The 21024-nt window shown below is 37.4% G+C and overlaps 2 protein-coding genes across 9 annotated transcripts in view; both read left to right on the forward strand.

Annotated features, from left to right (window-relative positions):
• Nucleotides 1-21024, forward strand: part of LOC126798665 (disease resistance protein RPV1-like) — a 79561-nt gene that overhangs the window by 54616 nt on the left and 3921 nt on the right. Inside the window, exons 1-8 of one of the 4 annotated variants that reach the window (XM_050525682.1) lie at nucleotides 11592-12097; nucleotides 13478-13718; nucleotides 14216-14789; nucleotides 14895-16014; nucleotides 16192-16476; nucleotides 16565-17854; nucleotides 17935-18636; nucleotides 18739-20257. The exons of 1 other annotated variant lie outside the window; for it this stretch is intronic. In XM_050525682.1, the coding sequence (XP_050381639.1) occupies nucleotides 14308-14789; nucleotides 14895-16014; nucleotides 16192-16476; nucleotides 16565-17854; nucleotides 17935-18636; nucleotides 18739-19482 (4623 nt within the window). In that variant the 5' untranslated portion in view covers nucleotides 11592-12097; nucleotides 13478-13718; nucleotides 14216-14307 and the 3' untranslated portion in view covers nucleotides 19483-20257. Of the gene's footprint in view, nucleotides 1-11591; nucleotides 12098-13477; nucleotides 13719-14215; nucleotides 14790-14894; nucleotides 16015-16191; nucleotides 16477-16564; nucleotides 17855-17934; nucleotides 18637-18738; nucleotides 20258-21024 lie in introns of those variants that run through there. 2 more of the 4 variants (XR_007672556.1, XM_050525680.1) reach the window with 2 other exon arrangements.
• On the forward strand, nucleotides 644-7557 carry LOC126798668 (uncharacterized). Of its 5 annotated transcripts, none has more exons than XM_050525688.1 (12): nucleotides 644-896; nucleotides 3110-3210; nucleotides 3405-3476; nucleotides 3578-3691; nucleotides 3795-4012; nucleotides 4666-4724; nucleotides 4792-4977; nucleotides 5060-5183; nucleotides 5540-5589; nucleotides 6114-6262; nucleotides 6396-6566; nucleotides 7108-7557. In XM_050525688.1, exons 5-12 carry the CDS (start codon nucleotides 3891-3893, stop codon nucleotides 7408-7410), a joined length of 1164 nt encoding a protein of 387 aa, XP_050381645.1. In that variant the 5' UTR covers nucleotides 644-896; nucleotides 3110-3210; nucleotides 3405-3476; nucleotides 3578-3691; nucleotides 3795-3890; the 3' UTR covers nucleotides 7411-7557. The 5 variants fall into 5 exon arrangements, with proteins under 5 accessions (XP_050381645.1, XP_050381647.1, XP_050381643.1 ...); XM_050525690.1 differs by having other exon boundaries at nucleotides 3809-4012; XM_050525686.1 differs by lacking the exon at nucleotides 3405-3476.

Consider the following 21024-nt stretch of genomic DNA (forward strand, 5'->3'; position numbering starts at 1 on the left):
GAAATTAAGGGGCAAAGGTAAAGTATGACATAAACACATAAAGTAGCGCTGTTCTGTAATCATTTTCATGGCACTGTCACTCATAGAGTCATAGTGACCACGAATCGCGTGTGCAAATCATAACCTTGTTGAAAAAATGCTAGCAGTCACAATCGTTTGCCAGCAACAACAGTTATAAAAAGAATATTTTGCATTACACACCATCCGACCAGCAATGTTGTTAAGCAAATTAATCAAATTAACTGATCAAACATTATACAAATCAAAGTTTCCCGACACTTCATGAATCTATATACTAGAACACTTTCACTAGTATTTTTATCATATTTTGCTATCAAAATAGCATTTTTCAAATTACCACCAAATAGTGAATGAGAATTCCTCCACAGAACATAAAGAATCGCCCATAATAAGAATCCCGACAATGTAAATAATTAAGGAAAAAGTCTTCTTATTGAACAATCCAAAGCTCAAAAGCAACTACAATGCAGTTTGCAAACTAAGTTACAAAAAAATTCAAAACTAGACCACCCTTCCGTGGCATTTCTGTTATTTCCACGAACCGTCAGGGCACATTCGAGTCTCCAACGCCCCCTAATAACAAAGGCCAACTTCGCTATCTTTTGCAAAAATTCAACTAAATAATCCTTTCCTCTATTTCTCTCTGTCCGCCTTAGGATTAGGGTTTCCGGTGAAATCGAATCGGATGGGGAAGCAATCGTTGATCTACAGCTTCGTGGCGCGTGGGAAGGTGATCCTCGCCGAGTTCACGGAATTCACCGGCAACTTCACCAGCATAGCTGCTCAGTGCCTGCAGAAGCTTCCCGCCACTAACAACAAGTTCACCTACAACTGCGACGGCCACACCTTCAACTACCTCGTCGATAATGGCTTCAGTAACTCCTATCTTCTCTCTCTCTCTCTCTATCTATCTCTTTTCCTCGCCTATCGATACTGGTTTCGTCCAATCCAGGACTCGATTGTGGTTTTTGAACTCGTGTTTTGCTTGATTTGAATTGTCAAAGTCGTTTCTGTGCTGATTCGTGATGTTTTTCGATGGAATCGTTTGATTTTAGATTTCGATTGGTTTTCGTGTGAGGTTTCGAGGCGGTGGAGCTGGAAATGGTTTAATAATTTGCTCTGTTTTAGGAAATTTATTGTTTGGTGGATTTTTATTGATTTAATGTGCAATTGTTTTGAGTTTTACTAAATTTAGCCGAAGTTTGCGCAGTTGATATTAGTGAAATAGAAAATTTAACTTGATAGCCGATTCAGTGTACTTGTGCTTATGTTAAGTGTTTATTTGGTCTTAGAGTCATTGACTTGAATCCTTAAATTAGGAGAAGATTATTAGCCGGACTTGGGTTTGATTTTCGTATTGCGGTCTGTGAAGCCTATGTTAAACAGTATTAGGTTCGTTTTAGATTGCTCAGAAAATTTTATACTGAAAAATGAGCATAGTTTTTATTAAGTTTGTTACGGCTAGTGATACTACTGCATTTCAGTGGCTTCAGAATCCTGTGGTGTTTTTTATTGGTTCAATTACGTGAAGTTCTGCAATACTTTCTGTTTTGGTTATTGCTTCCATATGAAGGTTTCAAAATTGTGCAAGGGTGGACCAAGGTCCTTCTCACGGTAAAATACTGGATCATTAAAATCTTTGAACAAAATCTAGCAAGCCCCATTGTCCATCTAAAAACACAAAATCAATTAATATACCTCATAAAGTAGTTTTAAGAGAAATGATCTAATTACATCTATTAAAGATGCTTAAGACTGCAATCACGATCTAAAAGATCATGAATATCATTTTTTGGTCTTTTAACAAGCTGAACCCAAGGATATACCTTACCTCACGGAAGGTCCTATTAGACAATATGATAGGAAATGTGACATTTTCCTTTGCTACATATTGGATTAGATCACTTTGAGCATCAACTAAACTAACTGAACTGTCATACATGAAACCCATGTCATGGAGCTGAGAATACCTGAAATAAAGTACACACATAGTTATGAGAGAGAGAGAGCTCTACCCTAGTATGAAACCCTCCCAAGCCAACACATAATAACAACATACTCCAAATCAGTAATCATGTTCTAAGTGGAAGTAAAACTATTTCAAAATTTTGTTACCTCTGTTGAAGTGACTTCACTTTTTCTAACATCATAACATACTCACAAGTTGTTAAAAAAGATTCACACCACCCTGCAAGAACCAAGAAAGTAGGAAATCTCTGTCGCTTTTGGACCTATTCAACCAACAATGGCATGGTCCTGTACATTATTAATGCAAAAGGTACATAAGAGACAAAAGAACTATAACAACAGCATAATGAAAAAGCAATGATTTAAACAAGAATGAAAATTTATCCACAAAAAAAAGAACAAATAATCACCATTACATAACAAAGAAAGAAGAATGACGGACAATGCTGAGAAAATACTTGGGGAATGACGGACAATGCTGCTAGCTTGGCCGCTGAACTACATTGTATATAACGATCGCCTGAACAAAGGAAATACGATATGATTTTTCAGCACCTCTAACCTGGCTCACTCACTTCTAATTGCAATATTAACTGCTCCCGGGTTGAAATGATTTTACTTTAATAACCAATTGGAATTGAATACATTTAAGATTACGCTATAACAAGTTATTTTAGGTATGCATGTTATCGCTGCATCACATGTTTAGATATTGTCTTTACTAATAATTTTCTTTCCTAGTGGTCTATATCTCTGTTGCTTCCACCTTCTTCCCCTCCTTGATTAGATTCTTGAGGGAGATTGATCATCTATAGCAACATTGTAAGCAAATTGCACCCGAAGATTATTGTAACTTGGTTAGAGCTGTTAGATTATTGTAACTCTCTGATGACTTGAAGGAAATGCATGCATGCCTCCCTAAAGTTTAGACACTTGTATAAGCTAATAAGCACCAATGTGAGGGTGCAAGCCCTAAATTACCCTTCCCTACCTCTAAATATCTTGAGAAAGGACATGTTACATGTATAACTTGGAGTTCTGAACTGACATGTGTGCTTGAGCAGAGTTAAATTGCTGATGATCTAATTAGAACAAATTTGCTGATAGCTGTCAATTACAGGTTGCGTCTCTGCAGATGAAAGTGGGAACCGTTTCTTCCTTTCTGACAGCAGGCATCATCGGATTATTGTATTTGATGGAAACGGAAAGATTCTGGACTGTGTATGTATGAAATTTTAGTAACTGATATATGGTTTGCTTTTTAAATATTCATAACTTCAGTATCAATCAATGTAAAGATTCAGTCAAAAGATTGAGTACGTCTGAATTAAGAATATATCACGACCTTAAGTTTGTCAAAGATTACCTTAACATAATTGAATTGATTTGTTTTGGGTTTATATTTGATTTGCTAGAATTGGCCTTATCAAGTTCTTGGATGGTAATGGCTAAAAAAGTTGTTCGAACATTTGGTTTCTTCCATATAGGTTCAAACCGTCTCTTATTAATTTTCTGTCAATATACTTTGCTTGATAATTTGAAGCAAATGGTCAAGCTCTGGTGTAAACTTTACACTATTTCTCTGCAGATTGGTTCTTCCCCGGGTTTTGAAGATGGAAACTTTGAATCTGCCAAGATGGTGTGTCCGGCATCTTCATTTTATGATGCTGCTGAGGATTCCCTATATTTTGTTGATTCAGAGGTATGAGTTAATTTGTGAATCATGATGTTATATTTATAACCCCGTCATGAAATTGCATGGGTTTTAACTTTCCAATTCTGTGTGCGGCTTTCTATCTAATAAGAACCACGCAATCAGGAAAGCTGACTTGGGGAAGCGGGTAGTGGAAACTCTTTATCCGAATTATGACACCAGCAAGAATAGTAATTCTATTTGAATCATGATCAAGTTTGGTTTGCGAAGCGATGAGAAGCGGTCTGAAGAATTTGATACACAATCACTAATGTTTCCTTGGCACGTGATGAAATCCAGCGAAGACAGTCTTTTCATTATAAACCGAAGGTAAAACATGCACCTTTATTCTTATTATGATGTTGTCTCTTCGCAAAAGTTGATGGCAGGTTTATCTGTATTTATTTTGACCAGCACTAGATTGGAGTGTTCCACTTGTATCAGAAATTTTTCATGTGATATTGTGAACTATATTTCAGTGCTTACGGTTAGTACCTTAGAGATGGATCAATTATCATTATCATGCAACCTAAAACACATGCATATGCTCGGGTGAAAATACGCCTCAAGACCTGATTGTGAAACATAGCTTTATGTGGATTCTTTTGAGACATGGCTATATTTCACTGTCCGGTCTTGTCGCGTATGTTCACGAGCAATTTACATAACTTGCACCTGTGGATGCATATGAATTATCCTATTTAAACCCGTCTTATATGAATTATGTTACCATGAAAAAACTGAACCACATGTGTAAAAGCTTTATATATGCCATGACCAGATAGTGAACTGAAGACATTCTCAGTTCAACTTTAAATAGGTATTGATTGACTTGATGTGGATTAATTTGAATTAACCTACTATGCAAAACCTAAATAACTTGCATATGCTCATGCATATATGCAATGGCTCGTTAGTGAATGAAGTATTTTTCAGTTCAACTTTGTATAGGTATTGATAAGATTAATCGACTCAATTTTCAGCTTTAAAACTTTATGGGTCCTAGATTTGGCTTCAGGAGAGATAAAGCAAGTTGCCAAAGGTATGCCATTTTACTGTTTGCTACTTTAGTACTATGTGTAGCTGAGTCTAACATCAGAATATATTAGGATTCCCAAAGATTATGGATGTCTGTGGGCCGCAGATCAGGAGGAAAGTATCCTTGTTGAAACAGATGCCAGATGATTGGTTGCAACATCAGACTGATGCTGTCTGTTCACCAAAGAGGCTCCCATATGCTGGTCTTATATCTTCATTGACAACCTTGCAGAATCACGTTATCCTTTGTGACATGGGTATGTATTAGCCATTTGCAAGTCATTCCTTGAATATTTCTCTATAAAAGTCAGTTACTCATTTCAACGCCTGTAATTGAAGTTGGACATAGGATTTTGAAACTACGTGAAGAATCTGGACTGTACTCAACGTTCCAATTTTCAAATTTTGGAATCCTTGGATTGCCGTATTGGCTGGCTTCCCCCTTGGAGAGAGTTTATGCAATGTATGTTTACAACGAAAACATGCTAAAAGTTGCTCCTTTCATATCACCTGCTCCTCCCCTCTCTTCCTGCACTTGCGATTGCATATATTATTTTTGATAAAAGTTTATTTGTGTTCATGCCCACTCCACTTTTGTCTTAGAATCATCTGTGATTTTAATATCATTGACTTTAACTTATAAACACAAGTAATAAAAACATAAAAGAAGAATTATAAAGGAGGATAACAGGCGAAAATCGAGAGTGCAGAAAATAAGTTTCCTTATAATGTTATGACTTTTTGGCTATTGTGATAGGAGTTTCCTGATTCGTTTTCTATTAATCTAAATTTTTGTACATTTTTGGGCTCATTATGCAGTGGTGGACATCGAGACAAGATTGATCATGAGGAATGTTTCAGCTTGTTACCAGTTTTTTTTTTACTGCTTACCACTTGATATGTTGTTTTGTGTAATTTCGGTCTCCCTTTTTTTTGTTTTTTTACTTATATGAGGGGTAGGCCATTACACCAACTTTCCAATCTCATTTTTCATTTTTACCTTATCGATTCTAGGTCCTAGTGTGTGTGTATTTATTTATTTCACTATTCTGTGTGATATTTTTCTTCTATCTTCTTCACTTTTTTTCAGTGGGACTTGGATTCTATTATCTTGCAATACTATATGATCGCTCTCATAGCTGAACGAAAAAACAATATTTTCTTGAAGCATTTTAATGTGACCGAACATAGACCAAATTTCTCGAGTTAGCTCCCTGTCATATAAAAGGATTGATGTGATATGAATGAACACCTGGCCAATCTACTTCTCAAGTACCGTGTGCTGTTTATGTTAACTTTGCTGAGACTTGAGGTAAACATGGATATGCTGTTTCTGTTTGTATGCAGCCAAGTCTATGCATTCTTTGATCCTGGCGTATTTGCATCTGTGTAACAGGTAGAATTGGTATACAATTAAATGTTGAAATTCCTGTGGATACTAAGCTTGTTGAACAGTTACAAGAGGGTTGTATATGGCACCAGGCAAGGGGTGCTGCCAATGAAGCGTTAGGGGCAGAAGATGCTGGAGGATCTACAGAGAAGGTACTAATAGAGCTTTACTATTCATATTTTTTTCCCAGAACTGAAGTGTGGTATGTATGGCAGATTAGTTATCAAGATTATCCTAATTGTTCATCTATGCTTAGTAACTAAGATAGCTGTTTGGTGTTTGCAGGTTGGTGCTGCCCAAAATTGGTATGACGAATTGGATAATCTTGCCTTTTCACTGTCAACATCTGAGTCAGAGTTGAATGTTGAAGATAATTCTACCACTTCAGATAATGGATTTCAAGATGCAAAAGTTCATATTGATTGTGCTGTCAATACAAGTCCTGGTACTAGTGAGGTGTGCACTTCCACTGCGTATAACTTTCAATTTCAATATACTTTCTATTTTTCTTTTTGGTGGGTGGGTAGGGGGTTCAATTCTAAGTGATTTAAAAATGTTCTAAATTCGAGGTTAAAAAGCTGTCGGAAGTGCTCTCCTTTAGTTTTGTTAATTTCATTATATAAATCTTCTCTGAGTATCACATAAAGTACCTAGATACCCCTATGCGGACAAGCACTGGTCCAAGGGTATATATATCTATGTCCACACGTTGCCACCCAAGTTGCATTATCTGCATAATTTCTTATATCATGAAAATATGGGTCTTCAAAGTTTTATTTCTCATTGATACCATAAAAATGAATAAGAACACATGGTATGTTTATATATCAATATAACCCAATTAAAATGAATTGTCTCCTGAGATCTAGAATGATTGGAGCAAACTGCTAAGTATTGTGTAAAAACTCGGCAGCATTTACAAGCTTCCCTGGTAGTATCTGTGCAGGGAAAATGGTGCTAATATTGCCAAGATATCTACATTGTTGCCAAAATGCAGGTCATTGTTTATGCAGCACTGTATTTAAAACTTAGACAGGAAGAATTGTTAGAGAATAATCAGGAGAAGTATGCAGCAAAGATAGCAGATATTTTGAGCTCGGAGAGAAGTGGAAACATAGGAAGAGATTCGTTCATCCAATTCTTGTTAAAATCAAACAGAGATTTGAGAGATCTCATCTTCATGAAACCTCTCCATGTGAGGGTGAAACTGGATTGCCTTGATCACCCAAAGGCAGCTAATGGAAAAAACATTATCCTAACAGACTCCAACATTGAGGTCAATGTATCGCTTAGCTCGTAATAATCGATTCATGGAAGCATTACTACATGTTCTTTTGTTCGTTACAATTTGATTATGTTGTAATGAGCATACATTCCACAACATAATTTCACTTTCAAATTGTATCTTATATCAAGAGTGACAGTGAGTAGGGTAGTATCACTAGAATCTAGAATGTGCGGATGCGATGTTGGTATCTTAAAAGGCAGGCCAATAATAAGAATATTATGCTGGGACCGGTACGGTTTAATTCGGGATTCGGTCGATACCGATACCGATAATTTATTCGGTTTCGGTTTCGGTTCGGGATCGTAAATTTAAAACTTAATACCGAATTGAACTCGTACATATCGATTCGGGATGGGTTTAGTTCGGTAAAATTGTACATTTTTACATGCATTTCTATTTATTTATAACTATTAGCTAATGTAAATTAGCATTTTAAGTCTTTAAAAGTACAATGTAGACCTAAAAAATTAAAAAAAAACATTAAAAATGCATATATTTAATATATTTTATACATTTGGTACGAATTACACATGTATCGAATCGTACCGTTTATAAAATTTCGGTATTAAGTTCAGTACGAGACGAAGACATTTTACCGATTCGTCCCGACCCGTCGATATTCGGTACAAGAAGGTCGGTTACAGTACCATTTTTTCGGTACCAACTCCCACTCCTACCTGAAGTACTTGTGCCCCATAATTTCCTCTTCAATTTAAGAAAAGTTAAACCTCTTTCTCCATGCTTTGCGGACACACCAAAAGATGCTAACCCATATGTACCTGTATGATGAAATTCACAACTAATCTTCACGCAAATAGTTCAAGAATGAAGTAATGTTGATTGCAAAACTCCAGCACCAGAATCTTGTAAAGCTTCTTGGTTGTTGCATTCAGGGAATCGATAAACTGCTGATCTATGAATACATGCCAAACAGAGGTTTGGACTCCTTCATTTTCGCTATGATCACTTAAATCTAGCTGATGTTTTTCTTCCCTTTATTTATAATCTTAATGTCACTAGGCACTGCATCATATTCTTCTGACAATTCAATTATCAAAATATGTCAGATGAAGTACGAAAGAAAATGTTAGACTGGTCTAAGCGCTTCCACATCATCTGTGGAATTGCTAGGGGGCTTCTCTATCTTCATCAAGACTCAAGATTGAGGATTATACAGAGATCTAAAAGCAAGCAATGTGTTGCTTGATCGTGAGATGAACCCCAAGATCTCAGATTTTGGTCTCGCTAAAACTTTTGGTGGTGACCAAACTGAAGGAAACACAAACAGAGTAATTGGAACATAGCAAGTGTTTTTTTTTTATTTTACGTTGGCATGCTATCTATCTAGTGTACAAAATTACATATCTACTTGAAATCTTACATGCTTAATTTTTCCGTTGACATTCCATAGTGGTTACATGGCTCCTGAATATGCTATTGAAAGGCAGTTCTCAGTAAAATCCGATGTCTTTAGCTTCGGTGTATGAATGCTGGAGATTATCAGTGGAAAGAAAAGTAAAGGGTTCTGTCACTTGAATCACAACCTTAATCTCATAGGAAATGTAAGTTTATTACGGACAAGCTTCCTTGCTAATATTGCAATGGATGGATTAGTCAACGATCGACAACCATATATGCTTAAAAATGTTTCAGGCATGGAGGTTATGGAACGCAGGGCGGCCATTAGAACTGATAGATGAAGGGTTTGGGGAGTCCTGCAACTTATCAGAGGCGTTGCGATGCATCCATGTCAGTCTCATATGTGTGCAACAACAGCCTGAGGACAGACCTACCATGGCAGTAGTAGTTCAGATGTTATGTGGTGAAAGTGCCTTGCCTCAGCCTAAAGAACCAGGGAGGCTTTCCCTCTCTTAACAACGAAACGTCTTCTAATGGACTAACCATTACCCTACTCCAGGCTCGTTAAGGATCATTAAAATGTACTAGGAACCGTTGGATCAAGTCAAGATAATACTGACCCTTAGATGTTTGTTTAATTACTATATATTGATTTAAACACAGCGCAATTGCTATGAAACCAGACTCACTCTGAGTCTCTTCATTCCCAAAAGCCAAAACTTCAATTGAGATTTGAGAGTTTGAAACCGTCAATTTGAGATCAAGGTGAATCTTCACGAGTTCTTCAATTCGTTCCCAAACTTCTCTGATTCTTCACCAACTCGCTAGGTGGTCAAGGAGTTGATGACATCGCCGACGGTGGTGGCGGGCGAGACTGATTGGGATTTTGGCAAGGACTTGGGTCTGATTCCACCGTCCCTTGAGGCGTCTTCAGGTGAACAATTTCGATCAAGTGTTTTTCTATCACTACAACTCCAATTCCTCAAGTTATTACTTGTAGCAGCTTTGGGGTTGAATCTTGTGGAAGTCAAATATCTGATCACTTTGTTAATGATCGTGAAACGTACGGTGAGTATCAGGGAATTAATCAATTGTTGCAGTTTGGTATGGATGTAGCATCCGGTATCTTCTGGATTCTGGAACTTGATCATCAGAGAATCTCATTAGCAGTGCCATAGTACCTGTTGGACGAATGAACTCTTAAATTCAGATATGTAACGAGTATCAATACTTTGTACCGGATATAACTTGTAAATCCTCAACATCATCATATATCTCACATTTCTTCTCTGGCAACCTTTATTCAACTCGTTTTTTTTTTATCATTTATCATATACATTTTGCAAATTCCAATTTTTCATGTACTTTTTATTTTGGCAATTTCTTCTTTATGATCAGAAAACTTGACCATCTCTTATGTAAATTTGATTAGTCACCCTTTGCAAATTAATGTGACTCTGGAGAGTTTCTGGTTCAAGGAAAATGCGGTTTGACATAAGGGTCGGCAATGGGACAATATGTTTTATCTTTTTTTTTTTACAAAATAGATCCATCACATGTTTTACCAGCTTGGAAGTTATGAGGCTGCATTTGCTATACATGAGCAAAGGTTGAAGGACTAGTGCCCCAGTAGAAGGAAGATTTAGTTACTAAACAAAAATGATATTGCTACTGACGTTTAAGAATGTCATAAAATTGAAGAATATCTTTGTAATTTACTCGTCAGATTTCATAGTTAAAATAAGATAGTGCTATTAACATACCCTATTTTTACTATTAATGCACCAAAAACCAATCATAAAATAAAGATTAGAGGTAGCGTTATACATACAATCAATCTATAGTATTAGAAAAATTAACATGGGTATGTAAATAGAAAAATGAGGTGTGTTAATAACATCACCCTCAAAATTAAAATTACAACATGTTTACTAATAGTAATTATCGGCTGTAAAAAAAATGAGAATATCCCGTGGTAATTTATTCTTCTACTGTATTTTTCCCCAAGAGTCCTCACTCTACAGTATGTCTTTGTAGTTTGCACCTCAATTTGTCAAAAAGCACTTCGGGGTCTCCGCTTACCAAACTTTCCAGTGTGTTCGAATGAACGGTATATTTAGGCTCCGACCGCTGCTTTTGGCCTTTGATGGCTTTGGATTAACAGACCCAACTGCAACATGACTCTTACCAATCTCCAGACCACTTCTCTCTCAGCAAAATTTACTTACTACATCCGATGAGCTTATATTTTGCTGTTACCGCTAAACCCAATACTAATTGGTACGATTCTCTGCTTCTACACTTCTCTCTCTATCTCTCTAATATTCGCTGTGTTTGTCTCTTGGTATTGTGTTTCCCAACACTGCATGATGAAAATTTGATGGGCAATGCTTCAAAATTCCAATAATATTCATTATTATCTGGTATTGATCACTCTGTTTATTTTGTGGTTTCCACATTTGATCCTGTCCTTGTATCAATAAGATTTTTGATTTGGGATTAGCAAGGTGATAATGTGAACAGTAGTTTTGCTTGAATGTACTGTTCATTGCCTGAAGACTTGGAATTAATTTGGGATAGATTGAAATAGATCCAGCCGATGAACTTTGTGGAGCAAGTTTTGATGGATTGAAAAAAGAGCGAGCGGGAAATGTTGTTGTTATGATTGTTGTAAACTCCCTTATACAAGACACGGATTTATGAATTGAATTCAGATTGTTTACCTCCTTCACTTGTATACATTCTTTGCATCTCTATCTTTTTCATTATCCTACAACGCGTTATTAGCACGACGCTTTAGCGTTGAGTTTGATAAGCCAAAGAAAATGATTGAAAGTGAACCCATATAAATCCATCTCTGTATTCGCACCTTATCTAATATTAATCCATCTCTCGATTTGTAAAGCGGCCAAATCTAGTTTTTGTTGCTTGTTAGTTTGTGTTTCCATTAAACTTGGTGATTTTCAAGCATTTACGTTTACAGAGTTGATGTGGAGCTCTGTAGAAAGCTTGCAGAGTTGCAGGCAACTGGGGCACATTTTGGCTTTAGAAGAAAAGATGGAGAGGAGAACATAAGTTGAGCAAACTGTGTTGAGGGATTGCTAGAAGGAACTAGATATAAACCAGGCCAGCAAACGCAAAAGCCCAAAAAAGGATGAACAATACTGAACTGACTGAAGCCATCTTCTCAGAATTATCAGATTCGAATAAGAAAAGAGAGTGCAGAAGGACTCGGTTTTCGAAAAATGGAGGAAGGGCCATCTACGACGGTGGTCGGTTGACCCAACCGAAGCTGCAGCATCAGCAGCTTGGTTTGCCTCACCTGGCAACCCAATCTCAGGTAATCGAATCGAAAGAACACTTCTTTCATTTGATGTCATCTATTATCAAATGGTTTGTTATCTTCCAAGTCTTGCATGTGCTAGAAGAGTTAAGATCAGATATTATACTCGGTGAAATTGCAGATTATATTCTAAGTTACATATTCAAATATTATACTCGAGACTCAAAGAATTTCCTGAACGTGAACCCTTCTCAAAATATTAAATAAAACTGAATCTGGAAATAAATCAGATCAGCATAATCTGGGTGCTCGATCTATCTTCGGACAGACTGGTCTGCTTTGTTTCCCCTCTTACTCCTGTCAGTTGTTTGTTAAGAATTTTTTGTATCAAAATTTGCTAAGAACTTGTAAGTGGTGGTTCTTATCGTTAACGACGTTTTCATGTACATCATAGAAAAGTGCTATAGTAATTAGAGCTTTGGATCATAGAAAATGGCTTACAGGCTTTTTTTTTCTTAGAAGTCTTTGCACATCAAACATTACATCGCTTTATGCTGTGTAACTAAGAGGAAAAACAAAACAAAACAAAAAGGTGTTCCGAAGAAAATTATTGACCGCGTGAGTTGCAGCCAAACTGAGGGAATTGTACACACGTCAATATTAATTAGAGTCTTGGACGATGGGGGTGATAGATGAGTACAAGTTGTTGGACATGCATGATAAATATCTGAAACCATTATTTGAGTCTGTCTAATTGATCCACGTAGTTTCTTGCTGAGAGGTGGAATGATTTTAATTTTTGAATCTAAATTTGATTTGATTTTTCTTTGTCATTTAACAGCGGCATTTGGGGGTCAAGTCCACTTATCAAAATCTCTTTTTCCATGAAACTTCCTACTAAAACACTAACCTCCATAGTTTCCTTGTTCTTCCTAAGGAAGTTCCTCTGAATTTTTAATCTGTATTTTTTTTTCTGTTGAGTCTTGAGGTATTAATTCAGATCATAGCCACAAGTAATGTGAATCAAAAGAAAAAAAAAAGAAGGTAGGCTGACTAGGCTCACATGCATGTGTGCCCCCAATAATGGAGAAGCATAATTGCTGCTCTGTGACAATTATGACAGTTCACATTTATGACAGTTCATGTAATTCTTGTATTGGTCTGAGGATATTATTGTAAAAGCCATCAGTAAGGCCATATAAGGGTAGCAACAGCAATATGTTTTGTCAAGAGTGTTGTAGTTGTCGGTAGAAACCCTCATCTGATACTGGATATCTATCTCTCTGCTGCTCTGCTTTGCAATAGCCTATGCTTTGTATTCCTTTGTTTGTTGTTCTTGCATATATTTGGTCACTGTGGGATCTTCACCTGCAGCGATTCTTTATCCTTCTCTTTTTTTGTTGAAACTTGTAAATGTCGAATTCTATGGCTCTGTAGGTAAGATCAGCAACATGGTTGCTCTTGACATGAAAAACTGGCTTCTCGTTCCAGAGTCAGCAACTTCACGTCGTAGCTTAAGTCTCGTTGGCCGGATACCAATAAATGGCTGAGAGGTGGTAGAGGTAAAACGGGTATATTGAAATATGGAGGTCCTATCAGTGGTGCATTCATTGTCCCCAAAAGAGAAGAAGTTCCTTCATAAAAAAAAAAAAACTGATCAGATCCGCATAATCACTCTGTAAGTACCTAGTTTATCGTATATTCTAATTCTAATATACGATAATTTTTGTATATTAAGTTGTTTATCATAGGCTAGTGTTTGTGTTCTGTTCCAACATACAACTTTCATATTATATGTAGCCAATAGTTCCATTCATGTCAGTGATGTCACCCTTTGTACGTTTAGTTTAAGTTACTGAAAAATATTTAATCAAAGTGTCCGGAACAAGTTCATGAATTTTGTGGACATCAGACCTGAACTGGAAACTGATCAGATTTGCATTAAATCTATCCTTTTTCAATCTCTCTTGGACCGACTAATCTGCATCGTTTCCCATTTATGTGGCTGGTTGTCATGTTCGCTAAGCACTTGTAAGTGGCTTCTTTTTCGTTCAATGTATCTGTACATGACTACATGTTTCTGAGTTTTTCTGTTGAAATAGATAAAATGGGTGGAGGCTATTAGCTACTTAGTTAAGTTTTGAAATAAGTAACAGTTTAATTTCATTTTGGCAGATCACAATTTGAGAATATGACCTCGACTCTGGAGAGTTTTGGCCCTGATTAAACAAGCGTGCTTTGGATTGTGGGTCTTCCCAATTTGCAATATGGCTTCTTCTTCTGTAGTCCCTCCAAAAGAAGAGTCGTACGATGTCTTTCTCAGCTTTAGAGGCCTGGAAACTCGCCAGACTTTTACCAGTCATCTTCATGCTGCATTGATAAGGAGGAAAGTGGAAACCTACATTGATTACAGACTTGAGAGGGGAGATGAAGTTGGACCCGCCCTTTTCAAAGCAATCAAGAAATCAAAGATTTCTGTGATCATTTTCTCAAAAGACTATGCTTCTTCCACATGGTGCTTGGATGAACTTGCTTATATACTGGAATGCAAAAAGATAGATGGACAACATGTTATTCCAATTTTTTACGAGGTAGAGCCATCACATGTACGCCACCAGACCGGAACTTATGAGACTGCCTTTGCTAAACAGGAACAGAGGTTGAAGGACAATCCGGACAAGGTGGCCAAGTGGAAGGGAGCTTTAGTAGAAGCAGCCAATCTATCTGGATTTGATTCAAAAGCTGTTCGGTAACTCTCAAACTTTGTATTAATTTTTTCTCTTGAGTAATAGATTTAACTAGAAAAAGACGTATGTATTACTATTACTTACCTGTAGTTTGTCATCTGTGGCAGGGACGATTCCAAATTAGTTGAGGAAGTCGTCAGTGATGTGTTGGCTAAACTGAAACGTGAACCATCAATTGATTTAACTCGTTTGATTGGGGCTGAAGACCGCATTCAGAAAATTATATTAGAATTAGACATTATCCCCGAGGATGTTCGTGTTCGCTGTATAGTTCTCTGGGGTATGGGTGGTATTGGCAAGACCACCCTTGCTGAGGCTGTATATTACGGACTCTCTTCTCAGTTCAAAGCTCACTGTTTTCTTGCAAACGTTAGGGAATGTTCAGGTACCAAACAAGCTTTCTCTCCTGAACTGTGTGATTTGCGAAATGAACTTCTGGGACAACTACTAGAGGATAGAATTTTAAATATCCGAACTCCAACTATAGATGATTTTACTAAATCGAGGCTCCGACGTGCCAAAGTCCTTGTAGTTCTTGACGACGTGAACGATTCAAGCCAATTAAGATATTTAGCTGGAGAAGTTCCATTTGGCCCTGGAAGTAGAATAATTGTAACAACTCGAGACATGCAGCCAGTCAAGGATACTTTACTAGTGAAGAATGCAGCTGACTATGATGTTAAGATATACAAGGTGAAGGAATTAAATGTTGGTGAATCTATTCAGCTCCTGCATTCAAATGCTCCTATACACGCAGAAAACTCAAATTTTTTGAAGAAGGTGGTAAATCATGCTGCAGGAGTTCCGTTAGCCCTTGAAATTTTGCGTCCGTTATTGTGTAAATGCGAGACAGAAGAACAACTGGTGCTGTTTTGGGCTAAATTGCAAAAGTTTCCGAGCAAAAGACTTGGAAATGTGTACAGAGCCAGTTATGATGGATTAGAACAAAATGAGAAGGAGCTCTTCCTTGATGTAGCTTGTTTCCACAAAGGAAAGAACCGTTGTGATGCAGAAAGAATCTTAGCTGCACGTGGTTTATATCCGGACGGAATTGATATTCTCATTGACATGTCTCTCATATCAATCAAAGACGACTGCATATGGATGCATGACGTGATCCAAGAGATGGCTTGGGAGACTGTGCATGAAGAAAGTCCTAAAAAAACGGGAGAGCGCTCTAGGTTGCACAATTATGATGATGTATGTAGTATATTGGAAGGGAATAAGGTAAGAGCTCAATTCCTTGACTTGTATTTTTTTTTCCTTTCAAGAATCTTGTGAGTTTTCAGTAGATAAAACACCTAGCAAGCTAGAAGATATATATTGATTTTGGAAAAACTAGTTAATTTCGGCAGACTTCACAAATTGCTGTAGTTTTGAGGTTCTTTATTTTCTCTTGTTCAGGGAACTGCAAACGTGCATTGTATTTCCTACACAAATGATGATTATAATAACAAGCTAAAGTTGGATCCTCGAGCTTTCACAGGGATGGATAACTTAACATTTCTTGAGCTTTTTATGCATCTTGACGACGACAAGGCAAATCTAGAGTGTCTTCCTGATGCCCTTCGCTATCTCAATTGGTTTCAGTACCCTTTGCAGTCTTTGCCATCAAAGTTTTCACCAGACAATCTTGTTGAGCTTCATATGCCCTGTAGCAAACTCAAGAGACTTTGGGGGAAAAGCCAGGTATACTTTAGTTGGTATTTAAATTCATTAAATAGTGCATGGAAAGTAATATATTCGGATTCTAATAACTAATTCATGTTTGTCACAGAATCTTAAAAACTTGAAAAGAATCGATCTTAGTTGGTCCAGTGACCTGGCTGAAGTTGGAGAGCTGTCAAATAGTGCGAATATTGAGAGTATAAATCTCGAAGGTTGTGAAAGTTTGGTTGAAGTTCCGGATTTGTCAAATTGTACACACATAAAGAGTATAAATCTTGCTGGCTGTGAAAGTTTGGTTCAAGTTCCTTCATACTTTGAAAAGTTTACCAAGCTTACTCATCTGGATTTGAAACGTTGCTCGAAGCTTCGTATCTTACCGGATTTACCAGGCAATATAGAATTCTTAGGCATAACTGAAACTGAAATAGAAGAATTGACTCCATCAGTTTGTTCTCTTGAAAAACTCCGTGAATTGGATCTTAATAGATGTCGCTCCATAGAGAAATTTTCAAGCAGTCCATGGAAGATGAGATCCCTCAATCATCTTTGTTTGAGAGGGACAAAGATACAGAGGGTGCCTTCATTGTTGCATATGACTGAGATTACTTCACTTGACCTAAGAGATTGTGATCGCCTTGTCAGTCTCGCGGCTGATATTTGTGAGTTGAAATCTCTCGAGACTCTTGATCTCTCTGGTTGCTCTAGTTTCACAACAATTCCGGAAATTGCAGAGCCTTTGGAACATATTCAGGATCTGAATTTAAGTAAGACGAATATTAAAGAGCTCCCATCATCGATCGGGAATCTTGTTGGGATTACAAAATTGAATTTATCTGGCTGCACAAACCTCGAATCACTCCCAGACAGTTTCGATAATTTAAAACTTCTAGAGCGGTTCTTACTTTGTGGCTGTGTCAAGCTAAAAGAATTGCCTCTCCGGTTCACTTTGTCCTCTTTGACACATCTAGACCTCGAAGACTGTGAATTGGTAAAAGAAATTCCTGATTGCTCTACTAGCTTTCCTGCATTGCAGTTCTTGTATCTAAGTGGAACCATGATCGAGACAATACCTCCGAGCATCAAGAAAGTTTCTGGGCTTAAGTCGCTGAGAGTTAAAGACTGCAAGCGGCTTCAATCTCTGCCAGTGCTCCCATGTCTTTTAGTAAAGTTGGATGCAGAAGGGTGCACGAGTCTGAAGACGGTGCCAGTTTCAGTGACTGCACGTACACTAGGTTTGGATGAAATGCTTTCAGAGATGGAATCTGGTATATCAAATGATTTCAGGACAGAATTCCATTCATTTTTGGGTTGCGTTAATTTGTATCAAATTTCAAAGAGACGCATAATGGATGATGCATACTTCAGAATCATGCGATTGGCAACTACTATTTATAAACTGGTACCTCTCTCTCTCTCTCTCTCTCTCTCTCTCTCTCTCTCTCTTAAAATAATAATGAGTTTTATAATATGTACCTGCAGAAAAGTTCAGCACATGATCATGGTGTAGCACGAGTGATTTGTCCGGGAAATAAAATTCCAAAATGGGTTAGCTATCAAACACCACAGGGATCTTCATTGAATATTAAGCTTCCCCTGCACTGGTCAGATGATTCCAACTCCTTCAGTATTGCTCTATGCTCTGTTTTTGCAATATCCGCACATAGGGAGATTCTTCAGTGTGATTGTGAGATGATTCTCAAAAACAACAACGGTGAAACCCATACTGTCAATTTGGGAACAGAACATTTCGTGTCTAGTGCTGTGACATTCGAAACAGATCATATGTTGGTGTGGTATGTCCATGGAAGTTCAGATAAAGCAAAATCGTCTACAGAAGCCACTTTTCACTTCTATACAAACGTAGGCGGTAAAAAGTTATATAACGTGAAAAGTTGCGGGGTCTGCTTTCTTGGAAATGTGTACAGAGCCAGTTATGATGAATTAGACAAGCTAAAGTTGGATCCTAGAGCTCTCCCAAGGATGACTAACTTAAGATTTCTTAAGCTTAATACATCTAATGACAACGACATGGCAAATCTAGAGTGTCTTCCTGGTGCGCTTCGGTATCTCGATTGGGAAGGGTACCCTTTCCGATCTTTGCCATCAAAGTTTTCACTAGACAATCTTGTTGAGCTTCATATGTGTTGGAGCAAACTCAAGAGATTTTGGTTAAAAAGCTGGGTATGATTGAGTTAGTATTTGAATTCATTAAATAGTGCGTGAAAAGTAATATATTCGGGTTTTAGTTATTAATTCTTGTCTTTCCTTATTTGTTTGTTACAGAATCTTAACTTGAAAATGATCGATCTTAGTTGGTCCCCTTACCTGGCTGAAGTTGGAGGGCTGCCAAATAGTGTGAATGTTGAGAGTATAGATCTTCAAGATTGTGAAAGTTTGGTTGAAGTTCCGGATTTGTCAAAGTGTACACGCATAAAGAGATTAAATCTCGCAGGCTGTGAAAGTTTGGTCCAAGTTCCTTCATACTTCCAAAGCTTCACCAAACTTACTCATCTGGATTTGAGTAGAACTGCAATAGAAGAATTGCCTCCATCAGTTTTGTCTCTTGAAAAACTTCTCCAATTGAATCTTGACTGCTGTAGTTCCATAAAGAATTGGCATAATTTATCGAGCATTCCATGGAAGATGATATCCCTCGAGTATCTTGCCTTGAGATGGACAAAGATAGAGAGGGTGCCTTTGTTCTCGTATATGACTGAGATTACTTCGCTTCACCTAAGAGATTGTGATCGCCTTGTCTGTCTCCCGGCTGATATTTGTAAGTTGAAATCTCTCCAGGCTCTTGATCTCTCTGGTTGCTCTAGATTCACAACATTTCCGGAAATTGCAGAGCCTATGGAACATCTTCAGGATCTGAATTTAAGTAAGACGAATCTTAAAGAGCTGCCGTCAGCGGTTGGGAATAAGGTTGGGATTAGGAATTTTGAAGTCATTCCTCCACAACAAGTTACTACAACTAAAAAGAGACGCCGCAGCAGCAGCTCTGAGGATGAAGCTAGTGGAAATTAACTGCCTGATCACTTTGTTCATGGAGATGATAGTATAATTGAAAGTGAACTTTCTGCAGCCTTCAGTTTACTACAACTGAGAGACGCGGAGGAGCAACATATTGGATGATGCACACTTCAGAATCATCCCGATGTCCTTGGAATCTTGTACGTCTCTCTCTCTCTCTCTCTCTCTCTCAATGCAGTAACGTTTATCATACTACTGGTGATCTGTCCGGGGCCAAAATTGTTTAGCTGTCAAATGGAGGGTTCTTCAATGGAGATTAAGCTTCAAACTTCTTGGGCATTCCTTTCTGCTCTGTTCCAGCAATCTCTCCCTATCTTGGGTGTGAAGTTTGAGATGATTTTCATAACCAACAGTGGTGAAACACATGGTGTCATCTTGGGCATAATCCCCCGGTCTAGGTGCCCAACATGTGGGGTCTGCTTTCTGTTTGCCCAAGATGATGGTGCTCGATTTCAAATCCTCAAGTTATTACTTGTAGCAGCTTTGGGGTTGAATCTAGTGTAAGTCATAAATCTGATCACTTTGTTAATGATCGTGAAACTCACGGGTGGAGTATCAGAGAATATATGATAGTTGAGTCTGAACATTCTACTTAATAAGGTTTACAAATCCATCGAGTTCCTGTGTATTGCTACTACACTTCTACATTCAAGTTAAGTTGTGTTCATTCCCGTAAAAGGGAACCACTAGTAGCTTTCTGTATGTGCATAATGTTTTATTCAGCAACTTTGTAAACCTTTTGGTTGATTACTCCGGCTCTTGAAAACTTTATATTTTTGCTCATGCTTCATTCTTTTTATTGGGTGTAATTTCATGATAAGAAAGACCAATGCCTGGGCATAATTCGATAGGGAATTCATAATTGGCTTTCCAATGTACATTGATTGAGCAGGGCAGAGTATTTTGTCACAAACAATTCGTTTCACTCAGATGCTCTTAAGAATTTCTTTTACAAATGTATTTGATGTAGCATAGGACGACAGTACATGACATTTTAACTCTGGAGAGTTTCTGGTTCAAAGGAAATGCGTTTTGACATGTGAACTGCGCAATTTGCAATATGGCTTCCACATTTGATTCTTCTTCTGTCAGCTTTCTTGGATGAACTTGCATTTTATATTGGAATGCAAGGAAACACACGGACAATACGTTTTACCAATTTTTTTACAAAATAGATCCATCACATGTTTTACCAGGTTGGAAGTTATGAGGCTGCATTTGCTAAACATGAGCAAAGGTTGAAGGACAAGGTGCTCCAGTGGAAGGAAGCTTTAGTTACTAAAAAAATGATGATGCTACCGACGCTTAGGAATGTCAGAGAATTGAAGAACATCTTTGTAATTTACTCGTTAACATATTTCATAGTTAGAATAGGATAGTGCTATTAACAGACCCTATTTATATTATTAATGCACCCCCATAAGATATAAGTCCATCATCATAAAGTATAGATTAGAGATAACGTTATATAAGTATTAGAAAAATAGACAGATGTATGTGAATAGTAAAATGAGGTGTGTCAATAGCATCGCCTTT

Source organism: Argentina anserina, chromosome 6, assembly GCF_933775445.1.
Source record: "Argentina anserina chromosome 6, drPotAnse1.1, whole genome shotgun sequence".
NCBI classification, from domain to species: Eukaryota; Viridiplantae; Streptophyta; class Magnoliopsida; order Rosales; family Rosaceae; genus Argentina; species Argentina anserina.